This window comes from Physeter macrocephalus, unplaced genomic scaffold, assembly GCF_002837175.3.
Source record: "Physeter macrocephalus isolate SW-GA unplaced genomic scaffold, ASM283717v5 random_71, whole genome shotgun sequence".
Lineage (NCBI taxonomy): Eukaryota > Metazoa > Chordata > Mammalia > Artiodactyla > Physeteridae > Physeter > Physeter macrocephalus.
The window spans coordinates 22,287-37,506 of record NW_021145357.1 but is presented as its reverse complement, the minus strand read 5'-3'; the positions used below and the strand labels follow the sequence as shown (position 1 = coordinate 37,506).

General features: G+C 45.2%; 1 protein-coding gene across 5 annotated transcripts; it reads left to right on the top strand.

Moving 5' to 3' along the window:
• Positions 1 to 986: 986 nt before the first annotated feature.
• Positions 987 to 10,470, top strand: CHTOP (chromatin target of PRMT1). 5 transcript variants are annotated; one of them, XM_055082307.1, is made up of 8 exons: positions 987 to 1,290; positions 1,777 to 1,818; positions 2,288 to 2,369; positions 3,723 to 3,876; positions 4,498 to 4,581; positions 6,421 to 6,607; positions 7,432 to 7,569; positions 9,260 to 10,470. In XM_055082307.1, the coding sequence occupies exons 3-8, from the start codon at positions 2,305 to 2,307 to the stop codon at positions 9,463 to 9,465; spliced, it is 834 nt and encodes a 277-aa protein (XP_054938282.1). In that variant the 5' UTR covers positions 987 to 1,290; positions 1,777 to 1,818; positions 2,288 to 2,304; the 3' UTR covers positions 9,466 to 10,470. The 5 variants fall into 5 exon arrangements, with proteins under 5 accessions (XP_054938282.1, XP_028339593.1, XP_007130318.1 ...); XM_028483792.2 differs by lacking the exon at positions 1,777 to 1,818 and having other exon boundaries at positions 988 to 1,290; positions 6,424 to 6,607; XM_007130256.3 differs by lacking the exon at positions 1,777 to 1,818 and having other exon boundaries at positions 988 to 1,290.
• The last annotated feature ends 4,750 nt before the right edge of the window (positions 10,471 to 15,220 follow it).

The following is a 15,220-nucleotide window of genomic DNA, read 5'->3' as shown; positions in this document are numbered from 1 at the left end:
CAATCTGCAACTCTCTGACCGGGGCCAAGGCAAATGATGAGGGGAGAGCCAGTGCAAATTACCTGGGCCCAGTGGTCCACAAGAGAGACCGAGGAGGAACTTCCCTGGTGGTGCAGTGGTTAAGAATCCGCCTGCCAATGCAGGGGACACGGGTTCCATCCCTGGTCCGGGAAGATCCCACATGCTGCGGAGGAACTAAGCCTGTGTGCCACAACTACTGAGCCTGCGTGCCACAACTACTGAAGCCCGCGTGCCTAGAGCCCGTGCTCTGCAACGAGAAGCCACTGCAGTGAGAAGCCCGCGCACCACAAGGAAGAGTAGCCTCCGTTCGACACAGCTAGAGAAAGCCCATGCGCAGCAACAAAGACCCAACGCTGTCAAAAATAAATAATAAAATTATTTAATTTTTTTTTAAAAAGGGAGAGAGAGACAGAGGAACATCCGCATAAAGAACTGTAGTCCGTCTGCTTTAGCTTGAGGGGCAGAGGGATGCACCAGGAAATATGAACATCTTTTTCGGGGGGACCAAATCAGCCCCAGTGACCCAAATTACTAACCTGCAGCCCCCTTAAAACCTGGGAGCAGGGACTTCCCTGGTGGTCCAGTGGCTAAGACTCCACACTCTCAATGCAGGGGGACCAGGTTCAATCCCTGGTCAGGGAACTAAATCCCACATGCTGCAACTAAGAGTTCACATGTCACAACTAAAGATCCCGCATTTTGCAACTAAGACCCAATGCTGCCAAATAAATACATATTTTTTAAAGCTTTAAAAACTAATCCATTTTCCAAAAATAAACAGAGCTATGCCACTTGGCCACGCCCCTTCCTAGGCGGGGGCTGAGTTTAATACAGACCAGGCATTTGCTAAAGCCCCGCCTCCTCCCTAGGGCTGCGCCCTATCCCGCGCAGGCGTGGCACAAATTTTCCGACCCCTTAGTGGTGCGGCGGATCTGACGCCTAACGTAACTGCGTCGACGCCATTTTAGCCGGTCCCTCTCCGCACTGGGTGGTGCGGCCATTTTGTTTTCGACACCGAGCGGGAGTTGACGGCAGCCGGTGTGGTGAAAGGCAGGAAAGGGCAGGCCGGTTAGCAGGCGGACGGGCCAACCGGACAGCCAGCCAACAGCAACGAATTACCTAGCAATCTACCGCTTAACACATCTAACTAACCGCCCACCAAGTTAACCCGAGCCCCTCCACCGTCAACTCAGGTTCGGCCGGCCCCCGGCCCGCCTGCCGCAGCCGTGGTGGCAGCCCCGGGAGGAGCACTGGCGTCCGTTTCCTTCGGTACGTGTCTGTGGTGAGGAGGGCAAGAGTCCTGGGAAACGGAGGGGTCCGGCGGACGCGGAACGGGAGCTCGCGGGTTGTGGAGGCAGACAGGGTGTCCGAGATGGAGGCCCCGGAGGGGGCGGAGCCCCTGAGAGGGAGGCGGGGGAGACCCCGAACTGAAAACTCGCTACGGGATTGATGGAAAAGGTGGGGATTTGATAGGGTTAAAAAAGAGTGTTGTTTGGTGGGTTGAGCAATGTTGGCGGTCCTGACAGTGCCTTGAGAGAGAAGGGAGATCAAAGGAGGACTACACGACTTTAGGGAACGTTGGAAAGTAATGGCGGCTTCAGGGTTAAATTTTGTGGCGCGCTCTCCGGGAGCGAACTCCCAGGTGAATGCCCATTTAGGGAAACCTTGCCTACTCCTTCCCTCCCCCAGCTCCGCGAGCCCTTGCTAAGGCTCTTACTTGATTTTGAAACTGGTATGCTTGTGTCATCTTTCTAGATCAGTGGTTCTCAGTTGTGGCTGCGCAAGAGAAGCACCGAGGTAGACTTTTTTTTCCCCCCCCTTCGAGGTAGACTTTTTTTTTTTTTTTCCCTTTAATTGCTGATCCCCAGACCTCACCATCAAAGATTGTGCTTTAAATAGTTTGGGCCCAGGCTTCTGTGTTTTGTTGGTTTTTTTTTTTTTAAAAAAAAGAAAAAAAAAAGCTTGCAGCCAAGGTTGAGAAGGACCACTCTAGATGAAAAGCCAAACTCTTTAACACTTTCTTTGGCTAGGTCTAAGTCTGCCATTTTGGAGGCTTGGGCAGATATTTTCTGTCCTGTGGCCTTAGAGTTTATTAGTTTGAGGTAACTAGCTTCTTAAGTTTAAGCACCTGAAATGAGTTTTGGTGTGATCGTCAGTAGTCATTGACACAGGCCTTTTCATTCATTTTTGGTTTGGGCCTTTGGCACTTGTTGAAATGAGGTGGTCATCATTCTCATTTGCTCATTCTGTCCATTGTCCTTTGTAGATTCTCGGGATTTGAAGATGGCTGCACAGTCAGCGCCGAAAGTTGTGCTAAAAAGCACCACCAAGATGTCTCTAAATGAGCGGTGAGGCAGCCAACAGCAACTTCAGCTCGTTCATAAGAAAACATTACTTAAATTGGCCCTGGGGTCCAATGCACAAAAACCGGTTTTAAACTAAATACCAACAGAAGGCTACAGACCTCTGTTCTTAGTTGCATCGTATGTGGTACACAAAACAAATTGGGCGGTTGTTTCAAAACCCCTTATCAGTAGATTTTTATGTTATGCTGTCTGAAATATTTATCTGGTGGGATGTATTTTAAAAAGACTCCTCACACCCTCCCTTTTCTTCACTTTTTTTTTTTTTTTTTTTTTTTTTTTTTAACATTGATACAGGGGTGGTGCAGCTCGGTAGCATGGTACCCTAGCTGCAGTAGGCTTGCTGCCCAGTCCAAGGCCAGCAGTGTTGTGTCTGGCCTGTAAGAGGCAGGTAGCAAGCTATGAATATGTCCAAAGGCCCTTGAATGTCATTCTTGGGCCTTGTAAGAGGCACTCGCTTTGCTCCATTTCACTTTCTTTCCAGTCTGCTTTTAGTTTGTTTTTGTTTTCAATTCTTTTACAATTGAATGTTCTTCTCTTTCATTCCATTAAACTTACCTTGACAGGAATAATAGAAGAGTGTCTTCACAAGCTCTTAAATGATTAAACTAATCTTAACTTTTTCAGAAGTAATGACTTAGAGTCAGAAAAAGTAATCATTTGACACTAAGAAAAGTAAAGGCATTTAAAGGCACTTTCTGTCTCTGAGAGCTTTGTTCATTGAGTGCCTTCAACCAGTGACTTTATTAAGTTGATGTTAGACCACTAAAAGATTTACTTATGTTTGTTTGCCTTTTCTGAAGCATATGTATTTCTCTTTATCCCTTAGTGATACACTAATTCTCCATATTCACGTTACTACGTGAACAAATACATGAGAGAATGTGATATGCTCCTATAATTTATGTGAGTGTATCATTTCCATGGGCTTTGAAGGTGCTCTAGTCCTTCCTTACATTTGCCCTTAAAATGCACCCTCAGGTCCCCAAAGGTTTTGGCTTGCTTTGTCTGTCTTTGAAACTACATCTTCTGTCTCTTGTCATCATATCTGCTTATTGCATGCTTTTCATACTTTCTACCTCTCTAAAAGCCGTTACCTGAGCCCTTGTTATCACTTTTGATTGAATGTGCTACACTTAGCTGCATTTCTAAGTTTCTGATTCTTGCAAGTTTGTGGAAGCAGAGGAGTCTTTAACCCACATCAGCCTTGATCTAAGTGTACCACTTTACTTAAAGTTCGTGGGATCTGGAGCTCCTGGTCTAGCAAGCCATGAAAATGCCAATAAATGTTTTGTAATAAAGCGTTTATTTAAACATCCATTTTGTTCGACCTTGAAGCTTTACTAATATGCTGAAGAACAAACAGCCGATGCCAGTGAATATTCGGGCTTCGATGCAGCAACAACAGCAGCTAGCCAGTGCCAGAAACAGAAGACTGGCCCAGCAGATGGAGAATAGACCCTCTGTCCAGGCAGCATTAAAACTTAAGCAGGTGAGAGAATGGGTCTTAATGCTCCAGAAGCAGCTGGTGATCCCTGTCAGGTAGTCCACTGAGGCTGTCAGGACGCCATGGATAATTACGAGGTGGCTCAGGGCAAAAGCTGAACTTCTCTGGAGGAAAGAGAAGTTCAGAGAATTCCCATTTTGGCAGGTACCAATAAGTAACTTTTTGTTGTCTTTCTCTTTTAGGGAGTTTGCCATCAAGGTGGCTGTTTCTGTGTTATCAATGAGTATTAATCTCTTTTGTTCTCTGATCCTTTGCCCTTAAAATAGATTCACTGGCTTTTTCCACAAAGAAATTTTGGTTTCTGTTTTAGATGATCTTCAAAAAATTCTTAATTTCTCATTAAATGGTTTACTAATTAGGGAAATGATTTTATTCTTTCTTCCCTAATATAGGGAGTCTGAAAGGCCTCTTAGTCAAAGGTTTTCAGTGCTAAACAGTAGAAAGAGTGGGGTGACCCTCATCTCCACAGCACCTAAAGTTTTGTCAGTAAAGTAGAGCGAGAACACTGAGTAATTAATTTAAGAGTTAGCGGGTTCTCTTTCAAATTTCCAGTAAGAGATAATCCTATTCAGATCTGAAATAAAACCTGCTCTTTATTATTCATAGACTTTATATGCAAGTCCGGACAGTGGCTGTGGAAGGATATGTCCAAGCTGTGGCTGGGCGTCTGGAGGGCGGTGCCATGCAACTGTAAGGACTTTAACTGGTAGCACTGCATGGCTGTGCATAAAATCAGCAGTTAAATATAACACCCTTCCACCCCCACCCTGAACCATTGGGCTCACTGACCAAAAATAAACAAGGCCTTCTGCTTCAGCTACCTTAAGCCTTGGAGTGGCTGCATTCATCCCAGACTCAGGAAAGCAGTAAAAGGTGCCACTGTTTTCTAAGGGTAAATATTAAAAATTGTTGAAGACAGGTCTCTGACATATTATTCCAAAGGACCTTTTAACAAGGAGCTTGGAACAGAGGCTGTGTCGAAGAAAGCCTCTAGAGCACTGCTGTCCAATAGAACTTTCCACGGTGCTGGAAATGTTCTATATCTGTGCTCTCCAATACAGTAGCCATTAGCCACATTGACTGTTGAGCACTCAAAATGTGGCTAGTGCCATTGAGGAGCTTAAATTTTTATTTTTATTTATTTTTTTACTTGTAATTTAAATTAGCCACATGTGACTAGTGGTTACCTTAGCATATAGCACAGCTCTAGAGTGGAAACTGAATGATACAGTTGACATCCTTCAGCTTCTTTTCAATGTTAGAGACTAGTATTGGTGGCAAGTAAGGGATGGGAAGGGAGAAGAACTTCTAAATACTATGCTTTCTCCCCTTAAAGCACAGATCTTGGGAGAATGTACTAGGGATGACTAAACACAAGAGACTTGTAGGAAGAAGTCCTGACATGTTCAGAGCCTGCCGCTCTGATTAGAAGCAGTTTATGATCTCATGCTAGAAAGCTAATAATAATAACTCTCAGCATATGGTTGCAGAGAAAATCGTTTGTAGTCATTTGTGTGTGAAGCCTGAGGACGCATAATTTATTTTCGTTCATACTGACTTACGGCGTTATAGGAGAACAGGTTTGCTAGGGCTTTGGTGGTGGTCAAGGCTACACAGTCACCCTTTCCTCTGAAGGAATTTAATTGTCTGAGATGTGGTCTTTGTAGTTTCTCTTTGAGGGACAGATTATTGAAAAATTTCTATCGATGGTATGTCCTTGTTCTCAAATGTGGCCCTTTTATGATTATAGCTAAACTGTCTTAATTCTAATGCAGGTTTGGCTAGCTTTCTATGGAGATACATTTGAGTTATGTGTTTATTTTGAATTAAAAGTCATTATACTGACTTAATTAATGGAGCTGTTTGCAAAGGTAGACATGGAATTATTACAGCTATTTAAGATATGTAAGGAAAGAAGATTTGACTTTTTTGTGTTTATTTACATCTTAAGGTAAAAAGTGGACCGTCTGGAGATAGATACTCAGAGGAAAAATGGAACACACTGGCCTCTTTGACTGAGAAATCAAACTTGTTCTTAAGTCACAAGAATTCAAATGAAATTGTAATTTAAACTTTGCCCAGAGTGTGATGAACTTCCTATGGTGTTTGAGTAAGCCTTTGAAGACAGTGGTAGTCCTTGGGCAGGTATGAATCCAGTCCTGTCATTGTCAACTGGTGGTTCAAAAACAGCAGAATCCAGGATTTGAAATACAGTGTTCTTATTAAAACTTATGTTCCAAGTAGTGGTATATGACTTCTGTAGCCAAACTAGTGAGGTAATTTGTGGTGATGCCAATTTCATGGGACCATACTCAAGCTTCTTAGAAGCTCTGGATCAGAATTCTGCTTGTTTTCTACCATGTTCTGAGGCAAAGGCTTGCTTCTGGTTTGGGATCCTTAGGACACTCCGTGCAGGTTTATCTCCCGCCACACAGACATCTCACTTGCTTCTTTTTCTCTGCACTTTGAGTTGCTAAATCCCATTGGATTGCTTTTTTGATCTCAATTCCCTAACACCTTTTCTTCCAGAAGAGCTTAAAGCAGCGCCTGGGTAAGAGTAACATCCAGGCACGGTTAGGCCGACCAATAGGGGCCCTGGCCAGGGGAGCAATCGGAGGACGAGGCCTGCCCATTATCCAGAGAGGCTTGCCCAGAGGAGGACTTCGTGGGGGACGTGCCACAAGAACCCTACTTAGGGGCGGGATGTCGCTCCGAGGTCAGTGCTCTGTACCTGATAATTGTCGGGCCCCACCCCCTTCCCTTTTCTCTTGGGCTGCTTATGGACACATTTGTTTAACATCTTTAAGCCTGAATTTGTATTAATATAATTAATAACTTTTGAAATCACATATTTTTAATAGTGCTGCATGTCTTTTATCGATACCATTCCTTTTCTGATAATGTGCAATGGTGAGAGGCTAGGACCTGCGTTACAACAGGTAATTCATGTCATCTCCATTCCATTTGAAAACACCCTGCTGCTGCTTGAATCAAAGCACATTCAAGTTCTAGAAATAAGTCAAATCTAAGAAACTTCTTGGCCTGTTGGCCTATATCTTAACCAATCATCTCTGTTCCTGGTTCTAGTGAAATACTCTATTACATCTGGAAAAAAGAGGACAAGTTGACCAATAGCACTTAGCTATATGTTACATTTTAGGCACTGTTGTACTGTTCTCTGTATAGTTCTTGTCCCCTACAAAAATGTATTGAGAGCAGGAACCATATCATTTATTTTTAAATCTGCCATAATGCTAGGCACCTACCTGTAATTATTCAATAGCTATGCATTAAATGTATGTACTTAACTAATTGACTTAACTCCCAGCTTCTTCCAAAAGTGGATTTGTGGTCAGACTTGTTGAATTGATTGAATAAAGAGCAGCTTAATCTTTTCACACTCAGTGTGCACCTTGCCCCACCCAACCTAAAAATTAACTGAATTAACTCTCATTTAACCCTCACCACCTTCCTTTGGTTAGAATCTACTTTGTCTCTCTTGGATTTACCTGCATATACATTGTATGCCTCCTCTCCAAGGTCAAAACCTGCTCCGAGGTGGACGAGCCGTAGCTCCCCGAATGGGCTTAAGAAGAGGTGGTGTTCGAGGTCGTGGAGGTCCTGGGAGAGGGGGCCTAGGGCGTGGAGCTATGGGTCGTGGCGGAATCGGTGGTAGAGGTTAGTCAGCTACCAACTTCAGAGACTAGCTTCCCCTTATTTCTCTCCCTTCAAAACTCAGAGCCACCTTTCTGCACAGCTTCAAGTCATAGGCAGGCTTATTTGTTTGTCTTGTTTGTTTTATGAAACTGGCTTATTTTCTAAATTCACATGCTGGTAATGTGGAGGTCTGTCATGGGTTTTCCAAGAACAGTCAGGTATGTGTTACAGAGCCAGATTATATTCAGACTTCTTTCAGGCTCTTGCAAATTTAAATTGTATTGTTAAAAATGACAGAGTGGTCAGTTTGGCGTTTTATCTTTTTCTGTCCCTGACCCACCACCACACACCCCACCCCACAGCTCAAAACCCACTTTGAGTCTAAGAAGAGAGAAGAGGGAGATGTACAAAAATGAAGCAGAGCTAAAGAGGATGGTGAGACTTGGAGCTAGGTATTGACTCTGAAACCAAGTAAATTCAAGATAAAGTTTGTGTCTATGCGAAACCAGAGATGACTTTTTTTGATCAAAGTAGAAAAAGCAAGATGGTATTGTGTCAGTTAACTAACTGACTCTTGTTGATAATCTTACCTTGAGACTTAGTGATATTTGTCCTGTGACCTCATGGCCCAGACTGGAAGAGAGTTTTTAATGGTGTTGCTGTTAATGCCAAATCTCATGGGAGTTTTCTGGCTTAGAGTTTAGTGGAAAACTCCCAGCAACACCTGTCCAGGAAAAATAATATATATTCTTTTAGCCCCTGGGTATATTTGCTTTGGTCTTTTTAAAGTGTGTGGTGGGTCTTCCATAATTTATGACCTTGAAGTTGCCAGGGGATAATAACTATTGGGAAAAGAAATTTGATAACCGAGGGCTTGTTTTCTTCTCTCGCATTATATGTTGCTTGGCTTATTGAGTGAAGTACAAGCTAGTTTGGGTTTCAGGATGAAATAGCATGTTTCTAAATTATCTTGACTTGGTTTCTGAGAGAGACATCACAGGGATTGGGCGGGGAGGAGTCTGAAGTAGCTTTTCAGAAAGCTGGGTATGTTTTGTTAAGTGAATTGAAACCACCTCTCAGATAACCATAATTGTTAAAATGTGAATAGAATCGGGAGATAGAAATAGCTGGGACTACTCAAAATGTTTTTCCCCAGTTCCCTTCATTGTTCCTATGTCAGAATAACTCCTCAGTCTCCTGACATAGGATCAGTTCATTAGGTTTGATAAATTTGAGGAGACGAGCTAATTTTTCAGAAGGATCTCCAGTAAAGTTTAATTTGAAAACTGTCTAGCTTCACACCCCTGTTTCTCTGTGCCCTTGTTACTTCCTCCCTATCTTACTAAATGGGCTTATCTTTAATGTACTTGTATTTTAATTGTAAACTTATAGCGAGTCTCAAATTTTCGTTTCTTTGTCTTAGGAGAGATTAAGAAATTTTTAATTATCAGTTAACTATATTCCCTTACTTTGTTGATAGAATAAAAAAATTTTAAATAGCATTTAGAGATGAGCATGTAATAAGGGATTCATTATGTGTGCTTTCCATGTGTTGCTTTCTACCCAGTGTGTTTCCTGTTTTTCCAGATTTCTCCTCTTTTGCCCTGCCCTTCAGCCTTTCTCAGCTAGGCCCCACTGCTCTAAGGGGCATTTACCATAGCACCAATTAAACTTACTTGTAACTGTTTTTCTTGTTTTTCCCTTGGACCAGGTCGGGGTATGATAGGTCGGGGAAGAGGGGGCTTTGGAGGCAGAGGACGAGGCCGTGGACGAGGGAGAGGTGCCCTTGCTCGCCCTGTACTGACCAAGGAGCAGCTGGACAACCAACTGGATGCATACATGTCAAAAACGAAAGGACACCTGGATGCTGAGTTGGATGCCTACATGGCTCAGACAGATCCCGAAACGAATGATTGAAGCCTGCCCACCCTCCTGTGAGACTCTTGTTAAAGTCACACATCTGTAAATAACCTTGAGATAACAGATGAGAAGAAACTTGATTGATGCTGGAAGGACCTATCATAATAGGCTGTGGACTGACTTGCCACCAGTTTGTGCATTTAGTGTGTTCCTTTTACTTTTTGATACTGTGTTGTATGAAACCCTTTTTTCCTCTGACCTGGGTTTTGTTTTGTTGTTGTTTGGGGTTTTTTTCCTTTGCCCAGACTTCTCTTTGAACATGAATGTGTTGGCCTTGTGGCTAGTACACCCTCTTCCCTGCTCTGCCTTCCTTCACTTGTCATATGCTTTGACATTCTGACATTTCCTCTGTTCATCTCCCGTGAAAAAGTCCCAGAAAGAGCCCATCAATGTCCCGGTTTCTGAGATACAGTTCTGTTCTGCATCATCTTTAAAGAGCCTCTTAAAAGTGTTTAGAAAATCTGGAGCTCAAAAATGCATTCTGCCACACTGATGTTTTAGTAAAGTAAATTAGGAACTTTGACATAGCTACAGGGCCTCCTAACAAGTTACACACGGTAGCAGCTCTGATTTGATTAAAGTTATTACCATGTACATTTACACCACATAACCAGTGTACTGGGTCAGGTATGTGCACTTTCTACCCTGGAATGAGATTTATAAACTTTTCCTCTTGGCTTTGCATCATGCCCAAAGAGGGTATTTTTGGATTGGCTTACACCTACAAAAGAGTGGGGAAAGCCGTTTGGTTTGGCAGATGCTTCAGAAGGGAAAGGGCTGGAAATTGATGGCAGATATCTGGTGGGAGGGGTCAGAAGATATCAATGCTGAAATGCTATTATCCTTAAGTTTATACCAGGCCGATCTTGGGCTTCATTCATTGACTTTGTTTGACCCTTATTCCCTTTGAAGGTTTAATTAAGTTCAACCATATTCTGTTAACTGTTCCAGTTTCAGTAGAATCTTTTGTTTCTGGTTCATTATAACAAGAAATTGTTCTCTGAAATCCAGTCAGGACTTTCTCTTTATTTGTTGGGCTCTTTGAAATATTATGGCCACTATAACAATATTTTGATATACCCCTTGTAGAGTTGAGAGTCCTTCATAGTTGTATTAAAATTTGGGGCGGGAGGGGGATGTGACTTTGGGGCAGAAAGTGAACAGCTTGCCCTCTTTTGAATGATCTCTGAGGTAAGATTAACCACACAAAGTAATGTACCAACACATTCGGTCCATAGGAAGCTCAAACATAATGGTCTCAGGAGGTAGTCGAGGACTCCGGCCCTGGTTTCCCTTTTCCCCTCTGCTGTTTAAGGGAAAAGAAGAAGCTAACCACCTCTAATCAAACCAGTTGCCATTGAGCTACCTGGTACCCTAAACTGCTGGGAGGTTGTCTGTTGTAGACTGGGAAGGAAATTTTGGCCAGGACAACCTGAACTTGAATCCCATTTGTATGATCTGGGTTATTTAACCTCTGGATTGTGAAGCAAGTTTAGTTGAAGAAGGGAGAGCTTGAAAAGACCATGTGGTGTTAGGACAGAGCCATGCTGACATAACCAATCAGACCTAGTTTTGAAGTGTCTCTACTATAACTATGTACTCTTAATAGAAGTGGACTGTGAGACTGGAGGTCTTTAGCCCAGACAAGTATTTATAACCTTTCATCGGAAAGAGTGAAAAAGGTATTTTTGTGTGGGCAAGGCCAATTTTAAGGATAGTTTCTTAGATCCCAAACTCCAGTCAGCCCCCAAGGCTCTTCTGTGGGAGAGATGTTGATTGACAGTGGGCAGGCTACCCCTTGCGAACTTCACATCCACTGGTAGCCTTTTGTCAGTCATCTTCCAGGGCCTCCAGAACACCTTTGGGAGAAAGGGAGGGGGCTGCAGGTGAGAGTTCTACCCCCCAACCACACAACTTGGGATGACCCATCTCTGGGATTTTTTCCCCAACCCTGTCCTTCCCAAATACTTTGACCCTCCTTCAAGGTAGCTAACAGGTATGTGCCCTCAGGATATTTTTAATCTGGCTTTTGGTACCACCCTCCATAATCCACCGATATCCTCTGTGAAGAATAAGGAGTGAAAGAGGCACAGGTTTTGAAGCTTATGCAAGGGATGGGGTAACTAGCTGAGGTAGAGATGGGGAGGGGCCAGCGGTATGAGTCTGCGTCTCACAGTGCTCAATTCCAGTTCCATGGAGCCCACATCCGAGATCACCCCGTATACTTTTGGCAAGGTTCGAGGCTAAAAGCAAAGTGTTGAGGGAGTCAGGAAATGAGAGGTGAGGGGTGTACTGGGTGGCAGCAAGTGTCTGAGGCCTCCCACCACCGCCAGTCCATCTGCTGATGTAATTCCCTCGTGAGGGAGAGGTCCATTTCAGAACAGAGCTCCTGGATGCCTTAGCCCCTAGACTAAGGAAGAGAAGCTGGGGCAAGGATACTGGGTCCTTCAAGAAAGGGGACCTTTCCAAGGTGCCAGGTGTGCCTTAGCTGCTCACTCTCCTAGGTCAACCTCTTCCAGCTCAGGATTGCCCTGCCCAGGGTGCTTCCAGTCCCACCTCGCCCACCTCATCCTAGTGCCCACAGGTGTCTGTCCAAAAGGACCTGCCCTGTGTCCTCTATGCCCATCTCTTGCACTGGCCCAACTTGCAGGGTACTGAAATAAGACCAGGTTGGGGCTGCTGTTTCTAGCACCTGTGTGATCTTTACTAACTATGAAAATGTCAAGCAGATCTAGTGGTCAGGGGACCCTGAAGCATCCTGGGAGTGGGGGGCGGGGGAGGGAGTTACTTTGTGGGTCCCAGTGAAGATGGGCAGTGAGGCAACCACTGGAGCTTAAGGCCCCTTCCCTTTCTGCCTCCTCTATATCCCTCCTAGCACTTGAAGAATTCTTCCCCAGCAGTGGGCAAAGGAACCTCCCTACCAGTCATGGACCCTCCAGCTCCACTCACTGCTGACTGCAGTTCCCAGAGTCTCCTTGAGGCCTGTGCCCACTTCTGCCATCCTCGATCCTTCGTGAGTGTCCCGGGTAGAGCAGAGTGGGACAAAGAGAGTCAGCCTGGCTCCTGGGTCAGCCTTTCACTCATTCAACCACCATATGCCAAGGGCTTGCCATACAGACACGAACAAGGCATTGTTTGTTAGAAAGTCATCGGGAGTACAGAGAAGAGATTGATGAGCTAGAATATGAAAGTCAAGGGAAAGTTTAACAGAGAAGGGGGGAAGAATATTCGAAGGAGAGGGAACAAATACAAAGGTGCAGAGAAAGTGTGTTCAGTGGTCCTTCAAAGTAGGCTGGGAGACACAACTGATCAGATTGGGTAGCCTGGAGCCTAATTGTCTGCTAAAGACCTTGGGCTTTATGCTCTGAGTAGTGGGGAGTCACTGAGGACTTTAAGTAGGAGAGTGCCATGGGATGATTTATACAGAATGGTGGTAGGAAGTGAAAACGGGCTAGAGGGAGGACCATGGAGACTGGAAAACTAATAGGTTAGTCTAAAACAAAACAGAGTTGGCCTGAACCTGGGCAGGCCACACCCTCAGCAGTTTCCTAGCTATCTGACGTCTGGGATACCTGTCAGCACAAGAGACAGGAGTCAGGGGTGGCCTGAGCAACCACAGTGGAGAAAGCACATGGCATATGCCTCTCCCCGGCCTGCTCTTGTTTGTCTCCCTAGTGTCCCCGTGTGGTGACCCCATGATGCCTGATCTGCCACCCAACCCAGCCTCCACCACAGCTACCCACTCCCTATGGCCTCATACCCTGGAAAGAGCTAAGCTTCCAGGGAAGAGGGGCTGGCAGAGGACAGGCCTCCAGCCCCCATAAGTCCAAATGGCAGCACTTTCCTCCCCTCCTCCAGGCCCCCTGCAGCCTTGTCAGGTAGTTTCAGCTAATACCCACCCACCAGCAGTGAACAGCACCCAGACCAGCACTGTAAATGGGGCAGGCCTAGGGGTTGGCTCCTAGAAGGGAGGCAAGGGGCCCAGAGAGGCTGGGACCTGGGAGGAGACCTGGCCTGGCCTGGCCTCTGTGTCCCCTCTCCTCTTCCCGTGGGGACACACTGGACTTCTGCCTCAAAAAACTATGTGTCCCAACCCGGGAGGATTTGATGAGGGTCTTACATGGTTCAGAGGGGGGCCTCTGCCAAGATCAGGGTGTGAGCAGGACTGGCACTCCCTTAATCTCCTCTCAGGTGGTCGGTCTCCTAATCTTGATGAGCTTCTCTGGTCCCTTTAATCTTGCCTCAGGTGGTTTCTTGGCAGCCCCTCCCTTGAGTAGCAACTGTTCGAATCTGGAACTCAGGGAAGGTCATGGAGGCTGAAGTCTTGCCTACAAGAAATGGGGGACGAAAAGGCCTCCATGGCTGGGAGCCCCACAGGGCCCCACTCGGTTTCAATGTGAGAAGGGCAAGGGTGCTCAAGCCTCCAGTTCCCTGGGTTCTGGGCACCTTTAAGGACTCACCTCCAGCTCTCTCCCTCCCCGCAAACACACATATAGACACAGTTGTCACAGTGGAGGCATGAGAAATGGAATATTTCCTGCCATATCAGTAAACAAATGATGTCACAGTCATCAGCTTGCAGCCCTCCAGTGTGAGCTGGTGAGCCCTGAGGAAACTCAGGGCTGAAAAGAATACCTGCCATCTAGCAGCCATCAGACTGCAGCCACTCCCTACGGAGGAAACTCAGGATGTGAAAATACAGGATACTGGCCCCAGATAGCTGAGGTGCATATCAAAGGAATGATTTCAGTGAGCCCAGAACTCTTGCATCTTCCCATACATAGAAAAGCACTAAACTCCTTAACTTGGGCTATCTGGTTTTCTTTAACCATAATCTTTTGATGTTCCCGGCTACCTGCCCTTTGTTGCAAAATATCTGTATGACCTGGCTCCCCACTTCGCCTCCGCCTCCTCTGAGCAGTTCTCTCAGGGTTACTTGAGATGCTGCCTCCCAGGCTTGAAGTCCTAAAAATTCCCGCTGAATAAAACATAACTCTCAACTTTTAGGTTGTGAATAATTTTTTAAGTCCACAGGCATAAGATCTCGTTTCTGACCCTGGACCTTCCCCAGGCACCACCTCCAGCCTCTTATCAGGAAATCACATCTCCAGACTCCTTATGTTCTGTCTCCAACTTTTAGCTGGTAGTGTTAGGGTTAGAGTAGGATAATCAAACAGTTAGCTCAGAAAACCCCATTAGGGGATTGTAGATAGAAAACTTCAGGGGGCTTTGGGAGACCACAGTAAGATTAATGATCACTCAAGAAATTAATGGGAAAATCCTGCAACAATGTGGGCTTGCTTGACTCATAAACCAGAGCAAGTCATTTAGCATCAAAGCCAGATTGGCTCACTTAACAACAAAACCAAGCTAACTTGATTAGCAACAAAAGCATACAACAGGAGAATGAGACATGCCCCCAAACAATTAAACAATGGTGACATGAGACCCACAACCTTCCCAGTGAGCTCAGTAAGTTAATGACCCACAAGACGTGCTCTTTGGCCCCTAGGACATGCTCTTTGCACAGAAAAAAACAATCATTACGGAAAGGTGAAAGACCCTCATTGTACTGAGACCTGAAATAATTTTTCCAAAGTGCCATGACAGTCCTGGCCTGACCATGTAGGGACAAAACTCCCCTGCCCAAACTGGAGGAGGAGCTGATGAGGGAAGCGTGACACCTACTCAAGAAAGACAGAGAAGGTCTTCTCCCCCTCCCCTCTCTTCCTTTGATTAGAAAAATGTAACC

Bases quoted from the DNA above. Each gene is read 5' to 3' on its own strand.
- CHTOP (XM_055082307.1), top strand. From the start codon at position 2,305: ATGGCTGCACAGTCAGCGCCGAAAGTTGTGCTAAAAAGCACCACCAAG. The intron at 3,877-4,497 runs GTGAGAGAATGG...TATTATTCATAG, and splicing joins CAGCATTAAAACTTAAGCAG to ACTTTATATGCAAGTCCGGA. The intron at 7,570-9,259 runs GTTAGTCAGCTA...CCCTTGGACCAG, and splicing joins TGGCGGAATCGGTGGTAGAG to GTCGGGGTATGATAGGTCGG.